General features: G+C 39.1%; 1 protein-coding gene across 1 annotated transcript in view; it reads left to right on the top strand.

Moving 5' to 3' along the window:
* Positions 1-15,840, top strand: part of PTAR1 (protein prenyltransferase alpha subunit repeat containing 1) — a 37,546-nt gene that overhangs the window by 6,689 nt on the left and 15,017 nt on the right. The window contains exons 3-4 of the mRNA XM_009285298.2: positions 7,975-8,041; positions 14,598-14,702. Of these exons, the coding sequence (XP_009283573.1) occupies positions 7,975-8,041; positions 14,598-14,702 (172 nt within the window). The remainder of the gene's footprint in view (positions 1-7,974; positions 8,042-14,597; positions 14,703-15,840) is intronic.

The following is a 15,840-nucleotide window of genomic DNA, read 5'->3' as shown; positions in this document are numbered from 1 at the left end:
CACACTATTTCCGATACAGGCCAGGATGCCATTGCCTTCTTGGCCGCCTGGGCACACTGCCAGCTCATGTTCAGCTGGCTGTTGACCAATGCTCCCAGATCCTTTTCCCACTGGGCAGCTTTCCAGCCACTCTTCCCCAAGCCTGTAGCGCTGCATGGGGTTGTTGTGGCCGAAGTGCAGGACCCGGCACTTGGCCTTGTTGAATCTCATGCAGTTGGCCTCGGCCCATCGATCCAGCCTGTCCAGGTCCCTCTGCAGAGCCTTCCTACCCTCGAGCAGATCAACACTCCCGCCCAACTTGGTGTCATCTGCAAACTGACTGAGGGTGGACTTGATCCCCTCGTCCAGATCATTTACCTTTTTTGACACTACACTGACCCTTCTTAAAGCCAATTTAACCTGTTCTGAAAGAACTGTGTGTTACTGGGGGGGGGGCAGGCTTTGGATTGTGCATCTTGGCAAACTAAACAAGTTGTAGGGTTGCTTAGTTGAAAATGTAAATCCTCTCTCTCTTGCCCAAGCTGGAAGGGTTAGAGGGAGATGACTTATTTCAGTGAGTGATTTAGGGAAGTGATGTTAATCTTTACAGAATGAATTTTGTCCTGCTTTCCCGAGACAGAAGGAAAACTGCGGTGATGTGTGGATCTAAAGTAAGAAACAAGTGCAGTGTTTTTCAGATGTAGGGGTACCAGAAGTCGTTAGTCCATACAGCTGGGTAATTGTAAAGCTTTATTTCCTTTTTCATCTTTTTGGTTTGGTTTGGTTTTTAGTTTGTTTCACTTGCATGAAAAATACTTTAGTATATGTTGTCTATTTTGAAGTTGTTTAAAAACTTACAATCAGGTGTGACATGGGAGACATTTGACTGCTTACAAAGTCTCCTATTCTGTTCAGAGTAAGAATGAAAAAGGGTAGCTGTAGTTTAGGAAACTAATTTTTTTGTTCATGGTTTCAGGTCTCTTCTAAATAGCAGTCAGCATAAAAAATGTTCTTACTCTGGGCTTATCTCAGTGTCTTATTCCTGGTGTTTATTCATACTCTTTTTGAGGCTTCTTTCTAGTATCTTCTACCTGCTATGGCATTTTTCACATTTTTGTGTCCCAGAAAGAGGGATATCTTTTCTGTTGAAGAACACCTCATGACCACTCACAGAGTTCAGACCATTAGCATCTCACATGCACCTGGGTTTCAGTTTGGGGCTGTTACCTTTTTTTTTTTTCTGTTTGCATGAAACTAACCTAAATCATAAAGCACTGACTGTGTTCATTGTGCTTTAAAATGACTGTCTCAGAAAATCTTCCCCTCCTGGAACATACCCAACAGCCACCATCCATTGGGTTATGTTGATTGCAACTATAGCAAAGGCAATCCTCCTGGTTGCTTGATGAACTAGTGAGTTAAGTAATTATGTTTTAAATAGTGGGATGCTAGCAGACATCTGATACAGACTCTAGCATCTAGTCATCATATAACTAACATGCTGTGCCATCTTGAACAGTTTGGTTTTGAGAGTAGGTCTGTGTAGATCAGGAAAAGAGGTCTGGTTAGTAACATCTCTTTCTTGATGTAACTGCCATTTGCTTTTATCTTCTTTAACTATTTATTACTATAGCCTGTTTCACTTTAAGTGGATGAAGCCAGTTGTGCACTTACCCTCATTAAAGCATAGGGTAAGGGACAGTCAGGTGGCGTTAGTTGAGTCTATAAATGTGCACTTGAGCTTCTTTTGCATTCAGGGACAATATGGAGAAAGGAGATTGAGGTGTTTAGTGAATCTTAGCAAGGGAACATTCTTAAGGCAATGAATGTTGCCTGCTTTTCTTTGCCTGAGGGCAGGATCTGGAGTTATTAAACAGACTTTAATTCCTTATTACAAACACGTGGATATATAATGCAAGCGTTTTGAAAAGAGTAGCATTAAATGGCGGAGAAGGTTCGTAATGTGAGCATGAATGTACTTGCCTTCTAGTGGATGGGGAGAGGCCATACATAGGAACTTTCTACCTCTTTGCAAGCCAGATCATGATAAAGAGGAACCCATTCCACTGGCAACATACAGTCTTTCAGTGCTTGCTGTGTACCTTGGGTGGTGTTAGAGTAACAAAGCACAGGCTTGATACTCTGAGTTTATTCTCCATTCGAAAGAGTAGCTTAAGAAGATTGAAGTGTTTTCATGTGTTGTTGGGTATGACTGAACTGTTGATTGTCTGTATTTTATTTTTGTCTAACAGATTTTGTGTGTGTGTGTGTTTCCCCCCCCGCCCCGCAACAGAGGGTTGATGTCATGTCATTATGTGATTGCCTAGGAAAAGTGTTTTGTGGACTTCGTAAATTTTACATTGCCCTCTATTTTTTATTTTCATGTAATTTATTTTCTTGAATATTCTTTCTCATTACAGACATCTTTAACAAGACTTTTATTCCTAGGGGATGTGTATTTCTAACATAAGTAACTTCAATTTCTTACTTGCTCTCTGTGGTTTATGGGTGGACCTAGTAAGACCTGGATCTTTTTGATAGCTGCCACCAAGTTGCTGCTGATGCATTCAGTTCTGATAGAAACCAGCGATTGTGATCTGATTGCAAATTCAGATTTTATAATGCAGATGTTTATACAATTTAATAAAAAGAGCTTTAATATAAGGAATATAAATAATGTTGACTCTGACATGTAGCCAGAAACAAATTTTAGCATTTAAAAAGATGAACCTGCTAGCACAGGCAGTCTTAGCAAGACCAATGGTTCTCATTGCAGTGTTTTTTGCAGGTCTGAGGTAGGAGTTTGTGAGGTGTATTTTGATTATGCTGCAGATCTTCTGCAGAGAGACTCTTCATTTTGGTCTCAAGCGTTACAGAAAAGTCCTCCCCTTCAAATTGCCATGCAGACAAAACCATGTTGCTTCAAGCCAAAATACAAACCACTGAGATTTGTGTCACTCTTGCACTGGGAGGCTGGAGACCGCTGATAGCTGTTAGCTAAAGGGCAGCTGGGTGCTAATGTGCTGGCACCCTGCTCCATTCGCACCGGTCCAGGCGCTTCGTTGCGGTGACATTGTGGCACGTGCCTATTCTGCCAGGATGGTATGGTGCACCGACTGCTTGAAGAGTGTCTCTGCTTCCCTCCCAGACGAAGCCTTGCAGAATTCTTCCTCTCAAAATGCAGATCATAAAACTGTGTCGGTAAATACTGGAGTGGCATGAAGTTTCGATTACTGCCTTTTTGTTGAGAGTTGTTTGGTTTTATTCTTTTGAAAACGAAACTCGGTTCTCCTTCGTTTCTTCAGTTACAAAAGTCGGTTTAAAATGTGTGAGAAGAGGTGATCTCCAGCATTTTCATGTCTATTGAGGTTTTGTGTCACTACTGTAACACATGATTAGGGCCTCCATGTTAATAACCTGTTTGTAAATCAAGGTACAGCTTATAGAGTTAGTATGTTTTAGGCTAATTGAGTTTCACATTTGATAGGAAATTTTAGCAGAAACTGAAGTGCAGTGGTGGAAGGAATGAAGGTGGAAGTCTTTCCCAGGTGGACTTACAGAATTGTCTCTAATGTGGTGTAAGTAGGCATACTCTATCAAGAGATGTTACATTTTCTGTGTGTTTGAAATATCTTCAAGGATTTTCCTGCAAATTCCTTTTTATAGACAAAAGTACATGCTTGGAGTTTGGCAAGGTAGTTGTTTTCTTCTGAATGTAGTGAAGGGATAGATTTGTTTATTACTGCTGCAAAACTCAATTGCATATTCTGTTGATGCTTGTAATAAACAGTGATTGCAAATGTAGTCTCTTGTTACCTCTTTTGTGTTGTTAGAATTACTGTAAGCCATTATAATTAGAACAGAGAAGAAAAACAGGGTGCTGATTCAAGTGTCTGCTTTCGGATGTGGTGTCTGATATTCTTCTGGCAGGATCCTGGAGGAAGGAAGTGCTTTATAGTCAGTCATTGATAGCTTACTGTGACAGATGGTTAATTTAGTTATGATTTCGTTTGGATACTTGGAATCCAGAATCATGACTACTTCTCTTCTTGCTATTGTTCCAGTTTAGAAATCCTAATTTTACACTATGTTTTTATCCTTTCTCCAATATTTTTTTTTTGTTTATGCATGTATGTTATTTGTATTATCACAAGATGGTTTTCTGAAATTGCTACAAACTTCTCTTTTTATGCAAAGTATTGTTGTGCACACTCCCAGAATATACTTACTTCCCATAAATGTGTTTCCACTTTTACAACACTCTTCTGAAAAGCACATCCTAGTGTGATACACTGACAAAAATAAAAATCTGGATACAGCCCATATTTAAAAAGAAAATGAGCTGGAAACATATGGTTGTATTTGTCCTTTTGCAGCTAGGGAGACTTTCATGTACAAAAGGACATGTATGTTGTGAGCACCTACGGTGCTATAGTTTGCTTAAAATGTATCCAGCAGAAAGTACTTTTAAATTGTAAATAAAATACATTGGTTTTTGTTACTGACACAGAGGGAACTAGCTGGCAATTACTATCATTGTGTGCCAGATCTGTCATAAGACTTTCTACTGAAAAGTGGCTCAGAGGTTGCGAAAATTGTGTCATTTGACATCTCTGGCTCAGAATCCACATTTCATGAAATCTTCATCTGTTACTTGTTGCACAAAGCATCAAAGAACATCGACATGAAAGAACTGGGTATTGCTTTGAGATTTTCCTTTTGTCTGCTTCTTTCCTTTGATAATGTTCAGGATACAGTGAACCTCTGTAATGGGAAAATGGACAAAATGGTAGACAAGCTTCTGTTTAAGTTGGGCTCGATTTGGTGCTGTTCCAGACCATTGACATTACCAGAATAGTCATGTTAACTAGAAATCATGACTTAGCAGGATAAACAAACTATATTGTTCTAAGTGGAGCAATGTGGACTATGAAAACCATTTCTAAAAAGTATTCAAAAGACTGAACTAGGTTGTAATAAGCTTTTGCTTAACGTGTCTTGTCAACCATAGCATGTACAGTGGTAGTACCCAAAATTACTAAAACCATTATTGTATTTAGAAAATCCAACACTCAAAAGTTCAGATTTTTTTCTGACTGAATTCAGAACTGCCTCTAATCCTGTTCTTGGTTGCAGCATTTTGCTGTGTCTCTACTTTTCTTCTTATCCTGCACTGCACAGTTTCATTTACCTTTCCCTCCTATAGCAAACACCTTTCCCTCCTGTAACAAATGAAGAAGTCCTGCAGACATCTCCTTTATTGCACAGTCCTGTTGCATCAATACTTACCGTGGTTGAGCATTGGAGCCTTTAGATGCAGCCCACTGACCTCTTGGCAAAGTGATAAGTAGCTGAAAATAAAGTTCACCATGGGAAGTGTCAATCAACCTAGATTTGGTGCACTGAACTCTTCATAACATGTTTCAAAAATTATACTAAGCCAGTAATTTGCTGGCAGTCTAGATTAAATATAACTTAAAGGAAGTTTAAAATACATGTGACTTTTTTGTCTAGGGGAGAAGCTAGTATTAAAGTTTTTTGTGTTTGGGGTTTTTGGGTTTGGTGGGTTTTTTTTTTGTTGTTCTTTGTTTTTGTAAATCACCAGTTGGAGAGAAAGTTGGCTGGGTGGGGTAAAAATGCAGTTAGCCGAATAAAGGTATTTAGTCTTACTTTGTATTAGCAACAAAGCTTGTAATTCCTGATTTTTTTTTTTTTTCTTCCTTGAAGAAACCCTTAGTTGCCATGTAGTAGTACTGCGAATTTGACATAAAGAAGATTAATGTTACCTTAGAAGAGTCATTATTAGCTCTTGGCATAGTGCATTTTGAAGTGCAGTTTGTGTGTACTGTTTATGACACAAGGTAATAATAGAATAATCCGAGCATTTAATTATGTATATTCGTGATACGTAAAATTGAGATATTTTAAAAATACAGAATAACTGATATTTTGAGAAGGTAAAATGGAAAATCTACATGAAACAATGACAGCTTACAATTTTAACTATAGATCCTTATGAAACTGGTGTTTTGTTCAATGTTGCCAATGAAATTTTTGAATGTAAAATTGAAACAGTAGCCAGCAAAACACTTAGTAGGTGTTTAATTTTACATATGTGAGTAATCCTGGATATTTCAATTGGGCAATTCATCTGTCTAAAATTAGGTAGGTGTTGAAGTACTTTGCTGGTTCAAGGATTGGGTAAGTCAAAGAAAAAGCTCTGTACATGTAGGCAGCAAGTCAGGAAGAAGCTTTGCACGTATGAGAAATATTCATTCCCTGGCAATGAAGAGGAGTTTAAAAGGACATCTTTCATTAAAGGAAAAAAAAATCTCAATTAGAACTCATGAAAATAGAAAGTTAAGTTAGTTCCTTGAGGTAATTTTTAAAATATCACCATAACAGCTTAGTGTTAAATCGAGAGTACACTAAAGAATTCCCCCCCCCCCCATTATATGATGGCATAACATGTTCCTCATAAGTGGGAACATGATGGGAAGCACAAAATTACTTTGTTGGACATAAATGAACGAGCAGTCATACAGTAATATACAAAGGTATTCCACTTTTTGACTCACTTAACTATTAACTTCTCTCAAAGTCTTGGTTCAGAGATACATGAAGCCGTGTTCCTTTGCATTTTTAATTAATATGCTCCATTATTGTTGCATTTCATCAGTGACTTTTTAAAATTTCATTTTACAGTCATAATAACTGCACTAACCAGGGACCTAGTTCCATGGGATACCCTCTTTTTCCTTTTCCTTTTTTTCCTTAAAAAGTAATAAAGTGCCTCTTATTTGCTGGAAATCACCTAGAGTACAATCTATTTAGTATGTTAAGAGCAGGGAGATTAGGAGAGAATGCAGCCAAACTTTCTTGGCAGTGAAAGCCTGGATAGTCATGTTCAGCTTTGAAGCAAGTTTCTTCTTCTTACTCAATTGCAAAATTACCATGTAAATTTAAGAATTGTGATTGCAGGACAGGTTATCTGATCTGATGCTGTACCTCCTGAGAGCAGAGGTTAAGGGAGCCAATGCAGCTGACGGTCCTTAGTATCTCAAGCTTAAGTGGCGATGCCTCCTGAATCCCAATCAGTTACCCTGGTGGGACTCAGAACTGCTTGAATGGTGCAGTGGAGTGCAAAGGGAAAGACTAGGTTACAATGAAATTACTCTTCCATTCTCAGCAACCATATACCTCAGTCTTGTTTTTACGACATTGTTAAAAATAAGTGTAATACGAAAATCTACAGTGTGCAGTGCTTAAAGGCAGGGTTGCAAACAAATGTTCTGTTTGTTCTTTAGTGAATTAGTCTTAAAACCTCAGTCTGAAGCAAGGCTGTCACTTTGGAATGTATTTAAAGTGTTTCCTGTGCAATTAGATAGCAGTTATTTTGTGATCCTAATTCATGGGTATGGAGTTTCATGGTTATGGTGTTTCATTTTCCTAGCTACAGTTTTTTTATAGTATGTGTATTTTTTATAACAATATAGTGTATGGCAGCCATCTGCAGCTCAGGCTTGTACTGACAGTAGGGTATATTTTTAATGGTACTATCCTATTTTAAAATTGTTGGAATTCTCTGTTTATGATATATACAGTGTGTCTGCAATTTAAATCACTAGATACTCAAGGATTCTATGTAATGGCTGTCCCTTGCTGAGGGCGTACTGTATGTTTGATTATAGCAGCACAGGTAGAGGTCAGAAATTTCCAGCTGCAAACTTTTTAGGTGCGAGTTGTTAGCAAGACAGGAGTCCATTATTTTAAATAATGAAAAGGGAGGATATGGCAGATTTTGCTCCTTCTTAAATTAAGCTAGCGTTTCTTCTGGAATGAGACAGAGCAGTGTTTTGCAGAGGTGGGCATCCATAGGTACAGCAGCTTGCAGAGAAGAGACTTTGAGGAAGGACAGGGAGTAAGGGAGTGCGGAGAGAACGCTGCTCGTGTGAATCATTACTAATCTTTGTGTCTCTTGTTCAATCGTTTTAGAACTGATAGATATCACGTGTACCCTGCTGCTGCTGAACCCCGACTTCACCACTGCTTGGAACGTGAGGTATGTTGCACTCAGCGAATGACATCAGAAAGACCTGGGCCTTATGTATGAGTCAGCTGTAAGCTTTGTTTTAAGTGGTAATTAGTGACACAGCAAGAGCTTTTCAGCTAAAGAGTGCTGAAGGAATGTTAAAAATCTCGTGTGTCCTGTATGCCTTGCAGATAGTTTCAGGTTACCTTTGTTTCCTGTCTTTTTTTTTTTTCCTGTAGTGCAGGCTAAAGATTACACTGATGCATGTGAAGGCACATGTTTGGCCCACATTTTTGGGGGATCTAAGTCCCATTGAACTGCCACTCATCCTTCCTTCTGTCAGTTAAGGAAGGCCATTTGTAACCTTTAGATTGGCATATCCAATCACGTAGTGCCCAACTGATGTCTGCTGTCTGTCTTCCATGTTTTCATTTTACGCCTCTTTGAATATTATACCTGAGTCCTTTTGCGATAACAGTTCAATTTGCTGCCATTACCAGTGCAGCTCATCAAAGCTGAATAGCCTCAATAGATACACTGCAAGAGAAGGGAAGGAAGGCGGCTATCCTTTATTCTGGATGTGTTCTCCCCCACCTTGCTCCTTTCTTGTACCTGTTGGGATTAGTCTAGCTTCACCATCGGTCACGCTGCAGCACCTGTCCAGGAGTCATTATGGAGGAGGAGCAGGAATTTACCTCCTTGCTCTTAATGGAGTCCAGAAGCAACAGTTCTTTGCAACCCTGTAATCTGGTAATTTCTGTGTACATCTCAGAGCTGGGGGAATATTCTCTTTCTGCTGCCTAGGTAATACTGGAGACAGTCTTAAAGGAATAGTTTTAGAAGGGGTGGAGAGCTGACAGAAAATTCTATGTTAGCGTCTAGGAGGACTCTCATTAAAAATATGACTTTTGTAGTTAAGATCCATTATTGCAGTAGGAAAAATTAACAAAATGACCGAGAAAGATGATGGCTGCAGGTAGCTGTTAGTCCTAGATATGGCAAATTCAGCTTTTTTTTTTCTTCTTTCATTGCTGGTGTAGTTCTGAAGGATTCTGCTGTGATCTGTATCTTTCTAGCATCTCAGGTCTAAGAAAGGGGGATGAAAGTGATAGCAAAGGGCTTACTGTCATGAAAATGTGTATCTTGAGTAGCTTTCAAGTGATAGAATGGAATCAGGAGCATGTATGAGTACTATAGCTACTACAGTAATGTAATCTTGTGGTACTTAAAGCTGAATTCAGGTTTTTGTTTTAGGTTTTGTGGATTATTTTTTAATGCAGATGCATCTATCCTTATCAGTCTGGCTTTTTTTCTGCCTGACAACTGAAAGAGTTTGCTCTTATGTACATGAGAGGAGTAGTTCAAAGTTGTAAATGGAATTAAAAATGTTAAGGAATATGGATGAGAATTGTTTTCTCCTTTGTGACATTTATGGTTTACCAGAGTGTACAAATTACTACAGAAGGTGGCCTTGTTCCCCAGATTCTTGCCCAGTGCCCTGGCTGGCAGTCTGTCTTTGAAGCTCGGTTTAGCATTCAGAGAGAAGCTGTTGTTACACCAGCCAGTCAGTAGCTGTGGAGTTTACCACTGAGCCTGCTCTAGCCGAGGGACTGCTTTGCTGAATCTGACCCTACGTTGTTTTAGGCTGCTGCTGGGAGTTCGCTGTTTTGAAGGGTAGACACTTAACTGGCACAACATTTCAGCTTCTCTTCTATTCTGTGAAATTCCTACTTCAGTAAATTACAGGTCAAGCTAGCCAGACAATGTGGCTGAGCAAATGGCCTGTTCCTGGGAACAGGCGGCGAGGACCGTGGCATGCAAACCAGCTCCTCTGCTGGGGTGGTCCCACAAACGGGGCTGAATCAGCAGCAGATGGCAGGTCTTCCACTGCTCTCCCTCTCTTTCTCTTTTGCCTCACCTCCAATTTTCACATTTAGGAATCTTGACTTTGAAGGAGAGGAGTGAGAATGTGACTCAAGGATGTGCCAACGCAGACACGGGGAGAAACTGTTTGTTATTTTTGTCAACTGGACGAGTCCCATTAAAGCCATGCAGATATTTTCAGTTTTCCTTGGTGTGCTTCAGGCATTCATTATCTCTAGACCAGCAAACTGAGGTGCACATCACAGTCAATGGGAGTTTGGTGGTGTTAAGCCTCCATGTATATGTGTGTGTGGTGTTGTGGTTTTGTAGTGGTAGAGGGACTGCTACCGCTTTATCATTCAGTGCTTTTTTTAATATCTAATTCCTGCTCTCCTTTCTCTTTTTTCCCAATATAAACTCAGCAACCTGATCTAGTTGAAGATGTCCCTGCCCACAGCAGGGGGGTTGGACTAGATGACCTTTAGAGGTCCCTTCCAACCCAAACTATTCTGTGATTCTATATACAGTCACAGAGTAGAGGACAGACTGTGTTCTGCACAGATACTGGAGGTAAATCCTTATTCTGAGCTAGTATAAGCTGGGAACATGATGGACCTGCCATGGGATGATTGTTTTAATCTTGCTCAGAGGATGTTTGTTATGCCAGATTCATCTTACACTCTCCACACACAAATTCACTGCTTTTTTTTAAGGGAAAAAAGCATCATAGACTCCAAGTAGCCTAAAAAATAAAAAGTGTAATAGTTATTTACTGAATAGCAGCCCTGCACATAGTGTTTCCTGTAGAATTTAATGACTTTCATTTTAGGCTGGGGTAATCCCTTTTTCCTATGTTGAATTCTCTGCTGAGAGCTTCAGAGATAGTGGTTGACTCAATAGCACTGAATTTGAAGATGCAGGAAGAGGGTTGTTCGAGAATGGGAAAAGGAAGTATCTTCCTTGGAAAGGCGAGAGGACTTGGCAGAGCAAGATGACTGGCGTGGTGGTGTGGAAGGCTAATGAGCATTTCAGCTCAGCTGACAATCATAGAAGGTTGTATCTGGTTAATGAAGCATAGGAGAACATAAAACTTCAAAAAGATTATCTATCTCTTCCTAGCAGGTAATACATCTTGACTTTGGAGCTATTCTAAACAATTGTAATATGCCTGCATAGGTTTGTCTCTTATTTATTTATTTTAATTAGAAGTGACTGGGAAGCTACAGAAAGGCAGGGACTATAACCTAAACCATGAGAACTGAGCAAGAGCTAATTGTATGGTGTAGGAAGGCGTGCTAAAGAATAGGAGACGTGTCGCTTCTTAGAACTCGGAGGGAAATCCCTGTTATACTGAATGGGCAACAAGACATCTCCAGTTGTTAATCATAATTTCAGTTATCCTGTGTTTTTAAAGTTGAAAAAATCTTCCAAGTTAAAATGACCAAAATCTTTATGTAAGTGATTGTAAAGGAATTGTCATAGGTGGTCTTGTTCTTGCTCATATACTTGCTGGCATGTGCAATTGATCAAAAATCAAAAGACACTAGGTAACAAGATGCTCTGAAAAGTCAAACTTTTTCCTGTCAGATATCAGTGACTCCAAAGGTGTCAGCAAAAACATACGGCAAGTCAAAATCATTTCAGATTATCTTTTATGGGAGCTAGAATTCTGAAGGCAGAAAATTATTTATGGTCCAGGTGGCAAAAAAGTGAGCTAGAAATTATGTATCCAAGTTGGATGTTTGCTGAAAGAGCTTGAAACAGGTTTATTTGGGAGTATATGATACTTTAGTGATACTTGTGATTGAAGAACCTTACTTGTGAATGGGAGGATCTCTCGTTTGAAGATCTGTGAAGCTAATGTTGTGGAGGCTCACAGAATCAAATTAGGCAGGTGATAGTTTCAAAAATAAACTTTATTTAAACCAAAATTGGTTAGCAGAAAACTAACTAGAAATGAGGCTTCAACACTCTGATAACACCAATAAACCACAGGTTCAGGATGGTTTACGAGGAATTAATACTGCACAGCCAGCTTTAGAAATGAGGATCCAAAACGTGCACAATCATTCACCTATGAGATGAGGGCGCTCAACCTCGAGGAGTTTCCTTGGGCGGCATCCCGACCCAAGGGGAGAGTCCCCGCCTGCAGACCCGCTGCTCCGAGGAGGACCAACTCCACTTGCCCTCCGGTGGGGCTCCATTTATACCCTAGTTGAGTCTGATCTGTGGTCAGCTCTAATTGGCTGAGGGCCTTGACTTTCCCACCCCTCGCCCGAGGTGTATATGTGACGATACTCACTGCCCCAAGGTGTGTACGTGATGGTCAGCACTCACCACTGTAAAGGCACGAAAGTAAGGGCGTGAAAAGTGAGGACACAACAGTCTTAATGTCCCTGGTCTTTATTAGGGCAGGTGTACCTGCCACAGCTAAAAACTGCTTTTCTACCGTAGCAGTGAGAGTGAATCTTGTCTGTAATGCTCCTCAACTTTGCAAAAGAGAAAATTTACTTTAAGAATAAATATGTGTGAGCCTACTTATTTACAGTTAATGCTTTAATATAGAAAGAGCAATTTCTTCACCAAGAGTTTAGGTTTGGGAAGCTAGGTGGCCTGGTAATCTAAATCTTTGTTAAATACGTACGTGCATTTGTTTTGAGTGTTAGACTGATCTAGATTGCTTTTTCTTTGTCCATGTGGTAAGTGATTTTTACCAAAATGTCACCTTTTGCATTGCAGTAATGGGGCAATTATTCCATCTGCTCCAGTGTTGACATTCCCTGAATCTTTCTCTTGTCTGCTTTGCAAAAGTCAATGCACTGGCACCAAACAGTCTGGTCAGTCTGCCGCTCCTGGCTGGTATACCCAGATTTCCTGTTGAGCACCTGCTAAAAGCATCCAATCTGAAGCATGCTGGAACTTGATTCAGATAAAAACAAATGTCCCAGTAGCTATGTTTCTGATCTCTGCAGACAGTTGTCTACTGACTTCACTAGATATCAGGAGCAAAACTTCCTTAAGGATTTATTCAGCTGTTGGTTCAGTAGCAAAAGAAGGGTCTAGGCTAGTGCCTAGATGTATACATCTCACCATATTTCTTGAATTTGAAATAATATGTTGCTCACTGTTAGTGTTGCCACCATTAGCTTCTGACTGTGGGTATACAGTTCAATTAAAGCAACACAAAGCCAACTTACCAGGTAGAGTCAGTTTCCTACTGAAAACTTTCAAAACAGACAGAAAATGACAGTAACTGCTCGCATTTAAAGGAATATGTCAATTTGTTTGTGAGACTCGGGCCATAACTTTAAAACCACATTGTGTTCTGTGTCAGACTGCAGAGAAGTTTTACCTTCTTACTGGATAGCAGCTCTTTTCAGTGTATTTCCTCCTTGTCCCCTTCCCCCCCACCCTCTTTTTTTTTGGCCAGAAAATTGATCATCTGCTCTTCACCTATTAGTGCTCCTCTTGCTGAACCTGGTGCTGTGTATATCATGATGATGAACCATAAATTATTAAAAAAAACCAAAACCAAACCAAAAAACAAACAAAAAACCCCACAACCCAAAACAACAAAAAACCCCACACCAAACCCATGCCAAAATTGTTTCTACTTCTTGCACTCTCTGTTTCTAATTGTGACTTCTGGAGGTTTTGGGAAGTGCATGTTTCCTGTCTACAAATGGTGACTTTGGAACTTACTGTATCTTTGCTTCAGGGACGCTATCTACTAGATTGGAAAACAGGATATGGGGCTAATGTCCTGGGAGTAACTGGTGGTGGGGTGATGTCTACAAACATGCTCGGGACAGGCAGTAAGAGTTATAAAGCAAGAAAGTAGAATAGGGTGTGGGGCAGGGAATTCTGTGCAAAGAAGGCGAGAAAGATAAATACGGAATTCACTTTGCTCTGTCTGTGCCAGAGGTACTCTGGGAAGGTTATGTTGGATGAACATTAAATTTTGTTAGGGCAAATTCTTTTTTTTTTTTTTTAAACCAAAAGTTGTTCTACACATAAGTAAATTTAGCGATCTCAGCCTTTCTATGAAGTTTGAAAAACATTCTACACACAGAATATTTCCCACTTCTTTCTAAATTTAGGGATCCTTGATACTTTATCTTGAGCTATATTTAAAAACTAAAAGTAAGGGGGAGGGTGGGGAGGCTGTGTGGAAGAGTAACTGTATTTTCAGGTGTACAGAATGATCTAAAGGCTTAATTCCAAGAAGGAATGTTTAGTCATATATGTAACCCTATTGGCAGGCCTTGTATCAAAGAAAAAACAAAAACCAAAAAGCTGCTTGTGTTATTAAGATGCTTTTAGAGTGTGCACATAAAAGCAACGTTATTCTCAACAGCCATTACGTGTAGCCCAAACTCCTTGGCTTTCTGATTAGTAACAGCAAATGTGCTGGAGAGCCATGCTTAAATACAGTTGACTCAGTGATTTCTGGGTAGGTTCGGGAACCAATGAGTTGTATGTGTTCAGATTAAGATAAAGTTCTTTGATCTGGATTTATTTTATTGGGCCTGGTTGAATAGGGTGCGCATATATATAGCAGTGTGGACTGGGTTAAGCCACCAAAGGCTTTTTAAACTCTTGTAGTTTGACAGGGAAGTTCTACTATGATACAAAGGAAATGCCGTGCTATTTGTTATTGGTATTTGTGTTCTGTTTTCAGGTTACTTCTTTTATTCATACAAATTTATTTTATCTTTTGTAGGAAAGAATTAATACTGTCTGGCACTTTAAATCCACTTAAAGATTTGCATCTTGGAAAACTGGCGTTAACCAAGTTTCCAAAGAGTCCAGAAACATGGATTCATAGGTTTGTTTCCCTTCTGTTGCCTCCCCAAACATAAACCTTTTTCCTAGGGTTTTTTTTTCCTGTGCTTAGGTTAAGGAGAGCCATAGATGAAGGAGGAAATCTAGAAATATAGCAGATTCTTTGAGCCAGTCATTGTCAAATACTGTGCTTTGGCTTTTGAAGATACCTGCTTATATTTTACACTTAGAACTAAAATCACATGCACCTTCTTTTGCTGCATATTTTTTTAATAAACTTTGGAGGTGGGATAAATTTTCTTAAAGGTTTATCATGTCTTGCAGCACCTAAAATTCTCAGCTTGAGAATTCTGATTCCATCAATAGTACATATTTGAGCATTGTGGGTTTCTCCCTCTTTCCCTCCTCCAACTTACTACTATATTGCTTGTCTAGGCATTTCAGAAAGACAAGAATCTGTAAAACCTCATCTTTATAACTGAAGTTGGGTTCTTTTCCATTCCCATACCGGTCTTTTTGATTGGGTGAATTTACTTTTATAATTTTTAACTTAAGCAATGTCATTAAGTCACCACTACTAAATATTAAAATAACAGAGCACATTTTTGGAAAAGATAACTCCAGAATTATTCAAACACACAAAGCTAACCATCTCAGTCATGACTGAGTGTACATAAAATGCCTGTAGCACAGCCAAGTGAAGTACAGAGAATAAAAAACTTTTTCCAAATTTTGTTTAAAAAAAAAAAAAAAAAAAAAAGAAAAAATCGGGGTGTGTGTGGTTTTTTTCATGATGTATTTTTCACAGGATAACTCATCCTTTTGTAGACAGCCTTAGAGATTTGAATGTAACACATTAGAAAGCAGTTAGCAATGTTTGCATTTTACATGTTCAGCATTAACAACTGTAAAGTTGATGCCCCGTTAGGGGATTTGTACTCTATCAAAAACATAAATAAAGCTTCATTTGTACTGATAACGTATGAATTTTTGGAAGAGGGAGTTGTTGGTAAACTCTCCTTTTTGAGTGCATGAGCTTAAAATTCTCGACGTTAACCTAGAATGTAATACACTTAATATTCCTAGGTATTTCTTAACTTATAAGCATCTACTTAATTTCTGTTAATTTCTTTCTTAGTAGCATTGATATAGCAACAACATTGATGAATTTCTGCAACTTT

This window comes from Aptenodytes forsteri, unplaced genomic scaffold (assembly GCF_000699145.1).
Source record: "Aptenodytes forsteri isolate BGI_AS27 unplaced genomic scaffold, ASM69914v1 Scaffold151, whole genome shotgun sequence".
NCBI classification, from domain to species: Eukaryota; Metazoa; Chordata; class Aves; order Sphenisciformes; family Spheniscidae; genus Aptenodytes; species Aptenodytes forsteri.
Note: the sequence above shows the minus strand (reverse complement) of the source record. Positions and strands in the feature narration are given on the sequence as shown.